This window comes from Oryzias latipes, chromosome 23 (assembly GCF_053564925.1).
Source record: "Oryzias latipes strain Hd-rR chromosome 23, Olatipes_Hd-rR_3.1".
In the NCBI taxonomy this organism is placed as follows: Eukaryota; Metazoa; Chordata; class Actinopteri; order Beloniformes; family Adrianichthyidae; genus Oryzias; species Oryzias latipes.
This window is the reverse complement of record NC_136259.1, coordinates 24167832-24181784: the sequence shown is the minus strand read 5'-3', so window position 1 is coordinate 24181784 and position 13953 is coordinate 24167832. Positions and strand designations below refer to the sequence as shown.

Genomic DNA, 13953 nt, shown 5'->3' with positions numbered 1-13953 from the left:
ACGTTATTAATGTAATTCTGGTGGATTTTGAAGCGGAGAAAAGCAGCTTTGCTCCGTCAGAATGAGTTCATTCACATTGTAAACGGATGAAGAGTTCCGGTGTGTCAAAGAGCGCGTGTTATTTAGCCGTCGCCGGCGACAGCTCAGCTGTTAAAGGCTTATATGCTTGACATCGCTCCAAAGTGTTCCTCTAGTTCTCTGCTGAGGTTGTACATTTACCAAACACTATTTCTTTATAAAGACCAGACGGACTTTATGACACTTGATCAAACCCCGAACTTTGACCTCAAGGTGCTGGCTGGACCTCAGGACTGCATCATCCACTCCTGTTAAGTCTAGCAGACCGGAGGCCTTTTCTGGGGCGGCGGACGCCCCAGTGGGCAGATACTTGGAGTGACCCGCCTGCGTGTCAAGTCGGGACATGGGAGCGCTCGTCACTGCGGTCAGGCCGCGCTTTGACAGCGTTGGACTCGACCTCAGCGTCCTGTGCAGCCAGTCAGTGACCTGGGTCAAACGCAAAGACGTCGTCTCACACTTTGTCCCACATGAATCTCGTTTTGTGTTCAATTATTTCACTGAAACGCTGGTCACGGGTTGAAGATCTTCTCGCCCCACAAATATGTCCGACTCTGTAAACCATTTCCTGCTGTTAACATTCCGCGTGACGGGATTGAATTAGCCTCGTTTGCACGTAAAATACCAATCGAGGTGAGAATCCTCAATGCAGTGACTGTGTGGAGCTGCTGACAGCCTCCCAGAATTCTGTTGGTTTGTGGAAAACATCCCCTTAGAAAAAGAGGAGCAGCAACATCCGTCAGAGTTTGATTTGCAAAACAGGTCAGCGAGCATTCGTAGCAGGGGCTGCAGCCCCACAGGTGCAGCAGGCATCCGTGTTAAGTAGAACACAATGTCCTAACCAGAGTCCGGCGAGGGCCAGACACAGGCGGAGGGGGAAAGGAGGGATGGAGGGAACAGCAGAATGAGATCCGACGAGGAAGAAAAAATGTCTGGGAAAATCCATCCATTCCACTTTAGCGCCTTCCTTCCCCATATAGAAAAATTGGGAAACGCCCGTTCCTTCTGTTCTGTGTGAAGTTCACTTATCTCTGAGCGGCCAGCGTGAACGGGTCGGTCTGGTTCGGTCGTGCTGCTCCCACGTCTTCTTAGGCTCAAACACAGATGCTTGCTTTCTTGAATTATTCATCTTCCAGTCATTAAATATTCACATTTGAAGAGATGGCACCATCAGCTACCCACAATCCTCTCCTCTTCGGTTTTCTTCTTCATCCTTGCTGGCTATTTTCAGCTCAGCCTCATTGTTTCTCCCCCCGCCTCCCCCTCTGCCTCTCCCCTTTTCTCCATCTCTAAGTGATCGATCTGTATTGTTCAGGCAGCTGAGCCCCCCCCCCCCCCCCCCCCCCCCAGCCCGAGGTGAGACAGACGAGGGGGAAGGAAAAGATAGAAATGACTAGACGGGGGAGATGAGGTGAGGAAGAAGCGATGGCGGTGGCAGACCTTGCCACGAGCGGGATCAAGGAGAACACAGGGCCCCCGGGGTGACGAGATGGAGTGATGGCGAGGGGCCAAGGGTTAAGGCGGGAGAAGAGAACAACAGCAACAGCAGCGGAGGGCGACCGAGTAAAAACTGTTCAGTGAAAGTCAGCGTTTGAGGTGTAAAAAACACGGACCCAGTCATCTAAAATAATAATTAAGCTAACGAACATATGCACCCCGTAAAGAAAAGTCAGATCCAGCAGCTGCAGCGCCAACTTCATAATAAAAACCTCCACGTTTGTCCCCAGAAGCTGTGCGAATCGCGCGAGCGCGGGGAAAATTGAGAGCGATCATGTTTTATTACTGCGTGGAAGCTTTTTGTGTTTGCCAAACAGGAGGGAAGGATTTGTTTAGAACTGGAAGCAAATGAGGAGATTTGATTGCAGGGTTGTTTATGAGCGCCTCTGTTCCAGTCTGCTCGCCTCAAACCTGACGCTCTGTCACCACGCAAAGTCATCCAGGTGTTCATGAGCCTCTGGCAAACAGGCGCCGTTTCGGAGTATAATCCGGCACGCCTCGGTCTTTGGGAAACTAACACAACGGCTCTGAAAACGACAGGAATAAAAGAGGAAATTTTTTGTTTTCTGTTGTGAAACCAGTTCAGAGGCCTTCGGAATACGTGTCTGTTTTTTTAATAAAAGTTCAAAGTCTTGCAACTCTTTGACACCTTATATTAAATGTAAACCTTCAACACCAGAGCTGTCGCCAGTGACGGCAAAAAAAAACACACTCCGTGATCTACCATAGCTGACGGAGAGAAAAGTGTTCATAAAGTGTTGCTTTTCCCCACTTCAGATTCCGTTGGAGTTACGTTAATTGCATGAAGAGTTGCCGTCATTCAAAGAACGTCAACACTAAAGCGCTAAAGCTCCGGTGTTAATAGGCTAGCTAACAAACATGTTGCACCTGTAAAAAGAAATTGCTTTTATATATAAGATATATCAGACCTGATTTGAAATGTACCAATAAATGGTAAACTAGTTTTTAAAAAATGTGAATTTTTAAATGCGCTGAAGGCTAATAAGTTAGCTAAACACATAGTGACTGAGCGAAAACTGATTAAGTTTAAAATGAATAAATTAGCTAACAAACCCATCACACTTCTAAGAAGAAACTTCGATCTTAGAATGTCTGACTGTTTAAAAATGTAAAACTGTACTGCTGTACTACTTTCTACTACGAGTTATTTTAGCATATAAACGTAATAATCCCCTAACAATGTTAAGCTGTTTCTAAGCAAGTTAAATGCTACGTTAGTTAAACAGAGTGGCTGAAAGAAAACGGATTAAGTTTAAAATTATGAAACTAGCTCAAAAAAACATAGTTGTTTTAAAATGTAAAACTATGCTAAATAAGTAGTTCCTACTGATTCTGATGCAGAGAAAAGCAGCTTTGCGCCGCTAAGCAACACTTTACTATTGTCAGGATAGTTACGATAACTCAAAGAGGTCGTGTTATTTCCCGTCACCGGCGACAGCTCTGATGTTAACGGGTTAACCGTTAACATAAAGAAAACGTTCCTTTGGGCGTTTGCACAGCTAACGCAATTCCATTGAACGTTTAGAAAAGCAGCTTTAGACTGCTCTATATTTCTATATTCAGACTTGCTGGTCTGATCAGCCCCCTAGTGGTTACTGGATGAACTGACCTGGTTCTGGTTGTTTTAGTTTTTAAACTGCCTGAAAAATCTTCTGCAACAGCTAGTGGAGAGTCGGGGCGACAAAGCTGCACAAACAGATGTTAATTTTATTTGTTGATTTTAGGGCTTCATGATATGAGGAAAACTCGGGATTTGCGATATTAGTGATCAATATTTTAATTTAGATGTAACTTGTGATACATGAACAAATAGCAAAATAACCAAAAAATTAATTTCTCTTTCACTGCAACAATTTCATTTAGAGTCAACATAACTTAAATAATACTTCAAATGACCCTCGTCTACATATCCAACATAACCATCAAATGTCTTAAGGGGCTAATTTAATTAATTAAATACTTTAATCTGCCATAAGATTGTGTAAACACATTTTATGGTTAGCATTTATAGCAGTTTTCACCAACTTTTGTGATATGCATACTGCACAGCTTTATATAACAATAAGATTTTAGTCATCATGGAATTTCCTTGAAAGTGGCCAAATCTGACAACACGGGGCACATTTCTTTCTTGTAAGCCTATTTTTTTTTAAAGCTTTTGGTGAGCATCGGCGGCGGTGGCGGCGGCGGCGTGGACCTGAAAGCCTGTGATTGCAGTGCAGCTCTCGGTTATATAATGTTCTGCTCCTGTTCTGAGAAAGGTCAAGTGCGGTGAAACGTGCAGCGTCGTCCCTAATCGTGGGACGCTCCTGAGTCACTGATGGAAGATCAGCCTTTCCCACCCATGTTCTGACCCGAGCTGTGCAAGTAAACATGCCCCCCCCCCCAGGTGAGGCCGTGAGCCGAGTCCCACCCACGCTGTAGTCTTTACGCTGCTGTACATCTGCATACTGAGCACTTTTTCTTTCCTATTGACCCAGATACTTAGATTTTTTCCCGAGAGAGATGAATTTCTCTCTCTCATTATTTTATAGAGGTACCCCCCCCCCCCTTTTTTTTTTCTTGCAGAGGAGAAAAGAAGTGGGGCAACCTGGTAGCTGTGCTGCACTCGAGCCCGTTCCAGTTCTGCAGGGAGGCACTCTGGATCCACACAATTAACGCCGCATTAAAAAAAAAAAAAAAAGAATTATGAGCAGGTTTATTATTGCTAAGCTGTCCCCCCTCCCCTTCCCATCGCCCAAACGCACCTCTCCAAACTCTGCCCTCTCATTTGGAAGTAAATCACCAGACGAACTCTCTTTCATGAAGACATCACTGTCGGATTTTCTCTGAATCTGTCTGGACTGAACTGTGCAACGTAGCACGAGGAAAAAGTGCAGCAGTTATATTTAGCTTATTTCTTTAGAAGGCATTACAGGAAAAATTGATTTGCAGACTCGACTCTCGCTGTGCATGGAGATCATGCGCTGCCATTATGTGCGCTCTCTTGGCTTAAGCTCAGATCCTGAGGGTCCGTCTGAAAATAGTCCTGTAGTAAACAAACACAATGGTGCAGTACTTGTTCTTTTTTAGCTCCTACTTGGACAGATTAGTTATTGAAACAACTTGAAAAAAGGTTTGAATGTTTTTTCCTAAAAAGGGTTTTTGTAGTTGCTACTGGAAATTGTGTTTTTTTTTGTTCTTTTTGTGTTGTTGACTGATTTCTAGGCTGACGTACTGGCATTACAACGGTGTTAACTCTTTGAAAATGCAGAAGGAAAGTCAACACAACGACAGGCTGAAAGCTAGATACAACAAAACATTCCAGATGCTAATTTATCTTAAAAAATTAGAAAACTGAATATCCTAATTCTAATCATGCTAAAATGCAACGTCAACTGGAAAACAAAAACAAACATTTAAACTAAAAAGGCCAAAAACATTCAAAAATATTGCTATAAATGCTAAATTAGCTAGCAAGAATGCTACACTATATAGTAAAAAAAAATTAACCAAATTTCAGAACTTTTTAAAAATTCAAAACCATATGTTGAATATTTTATTTAGCTAAAAGAAAAATGTTGGAAAACTTCCTAAAGCAACAAAAAATATAGAAGCACTAAATGCCAGGCTAGCTAGACAAAGAGAGACCGAAAGAAAACAGTTTGAAAAAATTAAATTTGCTAAAAAGAAAACTTTCACATTTAAAAAAAGAAACAGTTTGAAAATGAATACAATTTTGACCCATTTGAAAGTAAAAGCTGATCTCCCTGCACTACATCATCTTTAGGGGTCAGTGAGATCATTCAGATAGTCCCTAAAAAACATGATAGGATTTTGAAACGCCCCCTAGTGTGAAATCTGTAGAAGACAATTACTGATTCAGTTTGAACAACCTTCACTCTTTAAAGTTTCTTTAAGACTAATTAAAATTGGATATTGATCTGTGTGGCACAGACGGCGTTCACGCTGGACCATCGCTACCCAACACTAGCTCATGTCTGCCCCCTACAGCTGGAAGAGTGTAGTGCCAAATGTTGGCCAATTAGGCTTTTTCTTTCAAAGCTCTATTCCGATATATCACAGACTTGGTGTCATAGAACCGCAATTAGTCAGTTCTGCTTCATGATCAATTTTCAAAGGGTTTCGTGTATTAAAAGGGACGCCATCCGTAAGTCACCACCAAAGTTCTACTGATTTAACTTTTAATGGGCGATGCACGTTTTGTACGTGGAGCCTGAAAACGGTCTTAAAAACGTAGCAATGACTGTTGAAGGCGAAAAATCCGATACGCGCGTTTACATCGACTTTCACTGAAAGTGGTCGCTTGAACGCGAGTCCAGAGTGACGTGAACACAGACCAAAAACTGTGCAGTAACTTTGTTTTTTTATCGGTGTTCATGAAAGACAGAACTCTTCCTGACCTTCAGCTCTTTGCTTTAAATGAAGAATGTTCCTCCTAAACTTAACAAAATTCTTTTATTTCCTTATTTTTTTAAATCTCTTGGATGAAACCTCCCAAATGTTCTCTCTTTCAACGGAATGACAGCAGACCTTCAAATCCAGAACTGGAGCTCATTTTTAAGACGGGAGCAGCCAATCCGCGGCTGGGAGCGCGCGCCGCGCCACGCCCCCCAGCGGTCCGCGAGCTGCGCTGTTGCAGAGCTGCGCTCGCGCAGGACGGGTGGAAGAAAAGAGAGAGAGAGAGAGAGAGAGAGAGAGAGAGAGAGAGAGAGGTGAAAAGGCGCGCGGGGGAGAGGAAGAGGAGAATGTGAGCGGAGCTGGATGCGGACGCAGCGCGCGCGGCTGGATCCACTGCCTTCAGGGAGGCCTCAGCTCTTGCACCTGTCCCTTTCCGTCTCGGCGGCCAGGCGCAGTTTGGGCGGGAGCGACGCGCCTGTATTTTGTCGGGGGGAGGGCGCACAGCGGCGGAGGCGCACACACTCCAGCGCACGCACGCACGCACACAGTCCGGACAGGCAGCAACATGACTTCATCCTACAATCTGGATTTCCTGCCTGAGATGATAGTGGAGAGCCGCCTGCTCGTTCCCGGGGACAGACTGTAAGTTCCGCTTCTTCCCACTTCTGCGTCGGTAAATGGCACGCGCGGCTGCTGGCACGCGTGGGGATGAGTGAATGCTATTGTGAAGCCGCCGCGCCGCGTGTCCTAGTTGCTCTCAATCGCGGCTTCCGCCCTTTGTCGCGTGCGCGCGGGCGTGCGTGCGCGCAGCGGATCGCAGCCACGCGAGGCAGCTGAAAGTCCGGCATCTGCAGAGCCCGACCCGCGCGCTCCACTTGTTTCCCTCTAAACTCTAGAATCTGCGGGACAAAGGCGGGTTTCGTCCCCCCCGCGTGTCCCACTTCTGCTCCTCCTGCTGATGATGAGGAGCAGAGAGGAGCTCCCCGCTTTTTGTCCTGAAGCATCACAGCTTCAGCCTCATCCGGGGAAGAAAATCCAAGCAAACCTCAGAAATCCTCCTAATGCAGAATGGAGGTGATGATTAGGAGGTCTTTGTTCTCTCTGCTGTCTGGTCCGACACTGAATTCGATCTGGGCTGCAATTCAAATGAAACACACAATCAGGAAGCGAAATTCTCCTGGAATCAAAGTCCAATTCTGAAAGTGAATCTAAACTTCCAATCTTTGATCCGCCACCATGGGCGTCTGCTGATTCCTCGTTCAGGTCTGTTCGGTCCGAACCTGAAAACACGCAGGTAGTAGATCTCCAGGAACTAAAAACTTGTCTTTCATTTTACATCAAAGAAAATAAATTGAAACATCCCGATGACTAAAAGTTTAAAAACTCCTCAGAAGTCCCAAACATGAACGAGACATTTCGACTGATGCAAACGTGTGACGTTCAGAAGCTCCCAGTTTGGGTTTCAGGAGTGGTCTGGAACGAGGACCAGTCCAGATTCTGGTGTTGACAGTGACATCTCAAAGCTTTCTCTCAAGAGGAGAGTCCTGACCCCGATAGCTGGGGCTCTTGTAGACCTGGTGGGGGTTGGGATCTTCTTGGTGTTTGGGTCTCCTGGGACGTGGATTTCCCACCCCTGTGGTCCAACATCTGCAGGAATGGTCAGCCGGGTTTGGTCAAATGTGGGTCAGGTTTTTCGGTAAACCGACTTCATCACTGGAGATGATGAACGGTTCCAGAACAGCAGCTGCTGTTTTAATAAAACTCCATCGCTGACGTCGGAGCAGGTTGTGCACTTTATCCCTCCGAGCCTCCTCTCATTGACTCTCCTTGTAGTCTATTACCCAGATGCGCCGGTGACGAGACGTTTTTTTCATTAATCAGTGTCATGGGCTCCATTGGGCCGGCGGGGATACGACAACGCCGTCGCCCTTCCCTTCCCTTCCTCCCTCAGAAATGTTTTGCATCAGCGGCTGAGGCAGCGTTTGCCCCGCAATGAGGGATTTCCGAATAATGTGTGTCTCTGGAATTAGACAGGCCTATCTGCGCCCCGTTACCCAGCCGGGGAGGAGGCGGACAGGTTGGAGCAGATAGCGCTTATGGAGATGACACTTTGTATTTACGCAAACACGCCTCTGGAGCACGGCTATTTAGCTCTGGAGAGGTGCTCCTGGTAATCCTTTGACATTATTGTTTGCATCATTGTGTTTAGAGAGTTTCTCCTGATTCCCGCCTTCAGCTTCTTGTCAGTTTGACGCGGAACGGCAAAGAGGACAGCAAAGCGTCAAGACTCCCTGTGAGCCCTTGACTTTCCAGTCTCATTCTGGCCTAGAATGGGATCCGTGTCTGGGAAATACGTGACCCCTCACCTCCTTCGACTCAGTGTTGAATTCCCTCCTGTTACGAAACTGCGAGGTTCCTCGGGGTATGGTGTGTCCTCGCTGCAGGGGTATCTGAAATTTGAGCAAACAGAAACACGGAGTTGTTAAATTTTTACAGAAAAGAAAAATCCCCCTGGTTCTTTCCGTGACCTATTCCCGCCCACTTATCCCTTCACTTCCCCTTCGTGACCCTTTCTCCAGGCTTGAAAGGACACAAATCATGAAGCTAGCAGCTGAAAGGATCCTGTGACAGACAGACAGCACAAGGTTCTCTTGAGAAATGTTTGTGTAGTTGCTCTTAAGCTGGACAGAAATGGTCGCGGCCAATGCTTAAAATTTCAGAAACTGAGTTTAAATATTTACAAGCGTCGTGTACAAAGCAGAAGGTCAAAGTGAACGTACGTTTGTAGAATTGTCCCTGCTTCCTTCCAGAGGAAAGCTTTCATAGAAAAACCAGGCTGTCATCAGCTCCTCTGCCTTTAAAAGTCCACACCGCATGCATTCTTTTGGGGAAATGACACCCCTCCACCCCATATTTTTCATCAAACAATTGCAAATCACTCCTCACTATCCTGCCGCGTCTCCGGGAATCCGGCACAGGCAGTCGATTGGGCTCGGGATCGGTGGCAGATTACACATCCACTCAAACAAAAATTGCGTCTTAACCATTCTATAGAAGGTTGATAACACCCTCTGGCAAATCACAGCCGATCAGACTGATACAGCGACCTAATCTGAGACATGGAAAGAGAAGTGAAGGGAGATCAGGCAGAGGGAGCTGGGTGAGAATTGACATCGGAGGACTGGCAGAGGAGAGGAGTGATTGCTCGACGGCTTACATGCCCCTGGACAGACATCTGCTTGGATTTGAATAGTGACTTATCTGATGTGGAGATTAGGAGAAAATAGTCTGCGGTGGTGGTTGTTTTTTTCCTCCCAAGCTCCCATTACGAGAGTCTCAGAGAACGGAGGAAAAAATGTGTTGGCAATAGGAAAGATCCCCCTGTCATTTTGTTCCTGATGGTTTTGTTCATAATGTTTTTATTTAGGGTGGAACATGTACAGTACGCGTGATGTATGATGTGATGAAGTCGTCTTCACGCATCGCCAGCTGCAACATTGTTTTATGCTGGCGTGTCATAATGATGAATGTCTGTGTGCTGCCGGGGCTCGGCAGCAGTTGTCTGTGGCCGACACCTCTGTGTGGAGGTGGTGATGTATCGCCACCGCCGGCCTCAGGTCGCTGCGTGGACATGTGTGTACAGCCGTGGTGTGGCGGTCTGAGAGCATGCATCCATAAGGATCCTTGATGAGCTCAGCCAACGCCTCAGAGTCCTGGAAATGTAGAGATTGGCACGCAAGTGAACTTTCTGTAGAAACATGAAACGGAGTCAAAGTGTTACAGGTCGTCCATTTAACACTGGAGAAGCTCTAAATGACTCAATTCACACAGTTATGATTTATAGGTGATGTCGTACAGTGTCCTTACGCCACACTCTAGTCGTTAGTAAGGTGCGAGTACTGGCTCTTTACTGATCGCGCACCAATGTTGAATGGACGAGGTGTATGTACACGTGATACGTGTGTGTCCGTAGGACGTTCCCACAAACTACGCTCCGATCGTCTGATTTCCTCGTTTCTACCAGTGAGGCTGCATGCAAAGAGCGCACACTTATAACGTGAACAGGACTAACGAGATCCTTGGGATGTTCACAGGATTAAAAAAGAAAGGAAAATTTGTACGACACGGCTGCAACTCACTACTTAGTCCTTACTTACGTGTTATTGAAATGTTCACTACAACCTGTCGGCCGCAGCATCCTCCCCTCCCCGTAGAAACTTTTCCATGAACATTTTCAGCCTACGGGCTCACAGACTGATCTACGTAAAGTTTGAACCCATTGACTAGAGTGGTTTTAGAGATATAAGGCTAAAGACAATGGCTCCATTTCTTATCGTCTATCAGCAACCAGACAATTAAGATTTCTCAAAAAGTTTTGAGTGTGTCTCAAACCCATCTCGAAATGCCTTTACTGTACTTCGGTTTTTAAGCATTAAAATTCCATAAATATGAGAGCACTTTGGGACAAAACAGCGACTTATTTGAGACAAAAGTGAGAAACAAAATGTAGCAAAACAGAAAAAAGCTGATTGAAGTGACTCACTTTCTAATTTAGATTAAAGAGAATAATTTGATCCTAAAAGGTGGATCTTAATATTTTAAGAAAACAAGGTAAAAAAGCAGGAAGAGAAAAAGTAAAAGTATAACCAGTCAATGAGCCTTGTGGTAGCCTTGACCACATTACCGTTGTAGTCGTTCAACATCAAACTGCAAGAATTTGTTGGAGCGGTAAATTGTAAAAGTTGCAAATTGTAAAAGTTTTGCCATCTCTAGCAGAAATGGAAAGAAATAATGTATTTAAGTCTTAGCTTATTGGGATTTATTTACTTATTGGGCCAGCTCATGTGGTAGAGTGTCCGCCCTAAGACTGGAAGGCCATGGGTTAAAAACCCAGGCCGAGTCATACCAAATTTCGCACACTTACTGTAGGTGTGTGACAGATAGTGGGACTTTATCATAACCTGTAAATGTTTATACACCTCACTACATTTTCTTGTTTCCGACCTTTTTTTTCCAAAAGGTTTCAATCAACACCAGGCTGTTGAAGTTGTGGTAATATCAATCTGGATAGGAGCTGCTGTCAATCATAATCCAGTACATAAGGATCTGTTATCAATCCTGTGTTATTGTGGTTTTTTGTGTTAATATCATCAGTACACTACCTCCCAAACATTTTGAGCAATAAACCATTTAGAAAAATTGGCTCTGTTGAACCTCAACTGCAAAAAAACTGAAGGCAGTGGAAAACTGTTCTTTTGAAAAACGTAACTGAAGTGAATTCTTAAATGCATAGCATCAAAATGTTTTTTCAGTCAGTAAAGATGGAGATTACCGGTTGCTCGGAGCGACATTTAGACCATTTTGAGCACCTTTACCATCTTTGTCATGGTAACCAAACATGTCTAGAAACCAATTTAGCAGCAGCGTTGGACAAATTGGATGACGTGTTTTATGGATCCAGCACGTCTGCTTTACACCGTATTGGAGAAATGTCAGTAAGTTAAGGATGCCATTTAAACTAGAAGGAAGGTTGTTGGGAGGCTGTGAAGGACTTAAGCTCATGCACACAGTCACACACAAAGGAGTCTTTATCTTGCACTTCCCACTCTGACCTTTAAGCTTGAGTGGACTGGTGCAAAAAATTGGTCAGAGAATTTGTTCCCATTCATCCAACTCCATAACAAAGCATTTGTGTGTCTATCTCTGTGGAAGGGGGTCTTTTGTTTCGGAAAACCATTTTCATGCATGTCGCCAAATTAGCCATTTACCATTTTTTTTCTTTTTTTTTGTAAAGTTAAATGACCAAATTGCTCATCTGGAATCATCTTCTCACGAGTCGTTACATTCACACAGAATGATGAACCAGACACGGTCTGTTTCCTGGAAAGAACATGAAAAACCCACACATACTGGTTTAAATGGGGATATAAAATAAACCTTAAAAACAATTAGGAAAGACAAAACATAACCCCTCCCCCATGGATGGTCTGAGTCTAGAGCAGCTTAATTAATGGAAAAAGTCAGGGCTAGAAGGATCAGGCTTTAGGTTGCAAAGTCATCACAGGATTTATATTTCAAACCTTTCCCTACAAAAGTACCAAATAGTAAAGTATTGCCATTTTTAGTATTGAGTTTTTACACTGTGAAAATATATCATTTTAAAAATGTTTTGGCAAATCTCACTTAAAAAAAATTAGGATAGGCCTACTATCTGGTTGGCTGAGTGCTATAATATATGCTTTAACATAGAGCACAATATCATCAGCATAGCAGCAGAACCTGATGTTTAGCTGTTTAACCTTTGAACACGAAAGTGTTAGATCTAGGTTTTATACTCTTTGAATTACGGTTACTCTCTTCAACCGTTTATGCAGTTCATGTAATTTCAACCAATTCTGAACGCTGAGAAAAGCAGCTTTGCACTGACATGCAACACTTTATGTGCATAATGCAAAAAATGCATTGGAATAATGTTAACTGCGTAAGTTACAGTATTTCAAAGAGCGTTTGTGAATTGGTGTCGTGGGCAACAGCTCCAGTGTTAAAGGGTTAGCTGTATTTTCTAATGGAAGCATGTATGCAACATACCCAACTGGCCTTCTTTCATTGGGTTACGAACGTATGTAGGATGCTTCTTTTGTAGAAATATCTCTTCAAGATTGGCCTGCATTTAGTGAAAAATCAAAACACGGTTAAACATGGAGTGGAAACTTGTGGTACTGTGTTCGTTTTTCCTTCCTGCTGCATAAAACCTCTCGTCTTGTTTGATTTGTTATGAGTTCATTTTTGTCATAAACTTCATTTTTGCCGTTCTGGAATGCTTTGGCGCTCTCAAGCATCTCCATCTAATGACCTTGATTGTTGCATGCAGTAAGAGCATGTTAGCCTGCGAGTGTCAAGTGTGCATTTGCACACCCAGCTTCACGCTGCCGTTACCTTCTGAATTGAGCGGTGAGGGGAAGTGCTTTGTTTTCCTGTAAATAAGGTCAGCCGCGCTCTGAGAGGCGAGTTTCATCACAGGGCCTTGAAACGAATGAAGTGCGGGTTTTCGCCTTCACACATCTCCATGTAAATGCTAGAGAGGAGGCGGCGCATGCACAGGCAAACACAGTCGCATTTTCACATCCCGGTACTGCAGTGACGGGCACAAAAACAGGGGACCAAGAAAACAGAATCATAATCTTCTGCTGCGCCCTCTCTTTTGTCGTTTGCTTTCTCTTTTGCATCGTTGTCAACAGCCAGCCATCGCATTTGGACTGCGTAGCAGCGTAACTCCCTCTGCCAGAGGGTGAGCTTACTCCATGCAGGTCTCTGTGGACTCTTTCTACCTTGTCTCCATTCTTTGCCTCCATCCTCTGTGGCCTGGATCTTCCTCTGTTCTTCCTTCCTATCTATTCAAGCGTGTTAAACGCTCAATCTGGTGGCAAAAGAGAAGTTTGGGATTTGGAGCCACGTTCATGGAGTGGAGTCAGTTTTTGTTTGGCTAAAAGAGCCATCAGAACAGGAAGAGCGACAGACAGACCTACCTGCTCCTTCTTTTGTTTTCTGGAATTATTATAATTAATTTTTTCCTGCAGATTTTTCAGGAATGTTTGGTTTTTAACTTTTCATTATTGTTTTTATCCAGAAATACTTTTTCGGTAGCAGAAACATAATGTGCTTTTTTGTTTGCTTGTGACGGTCACAAGTATTTTTCACTTTAGTGCTTTTAATGTAGTACTTAATGGATTTTCTGATTTGTCGAAAACATCATTTGGCAAATTTGGGTTTACCAACCATTAAGTTAAAACAATACAAGTTTTTTTCCCCATCAATGAAAAGTGTTCTCCTCTCTCATTTATTTTATTTTTTTACATTTTTTTTTCTAAATTGAGGCTTTTTGCCCGGCAGTTTTTTTAAAAAGTTTCAAATATTAATACTTTGAATAATGAAAAGAAACAAATTGTAGCCCTTTTGAAA

At 44.0% G+C, this 13953-nt stretch overlaps 1 protein-coding gene across 39 annotated transcripts in view; it reads left to right on the top strand.

Moving 5' to 3' along the window:
• celf2 (cugbp, Elav-like family member 2) overlaps positions 1–13953 on the top strand; it is a 274640-nt gene that overhangs the window by 120244 nt on the left and 140443 nt on the right. For 15 of the 39 annotated variants that reach the window (XM_078942013.1, XM_078942011.1, XM_023952435.2 and 12 more), the window contains exon 1: positions 6205–6636. The exons of the other annotated variants lie outside the window; for them this stretch is intronic. In XM_078942013.1, coding sequence (XP_078798139.1) covers positions 6560–6636 — 77 coding nt within the window. In that variant the 5' untranslated portion in view covers positions 6205–6559. Of the gene's footprint in view, positions 1–6204; positions 6637–13953 lie in introns of those variants that run through there. 39 annotated transcript variants of the gene reach the window in all.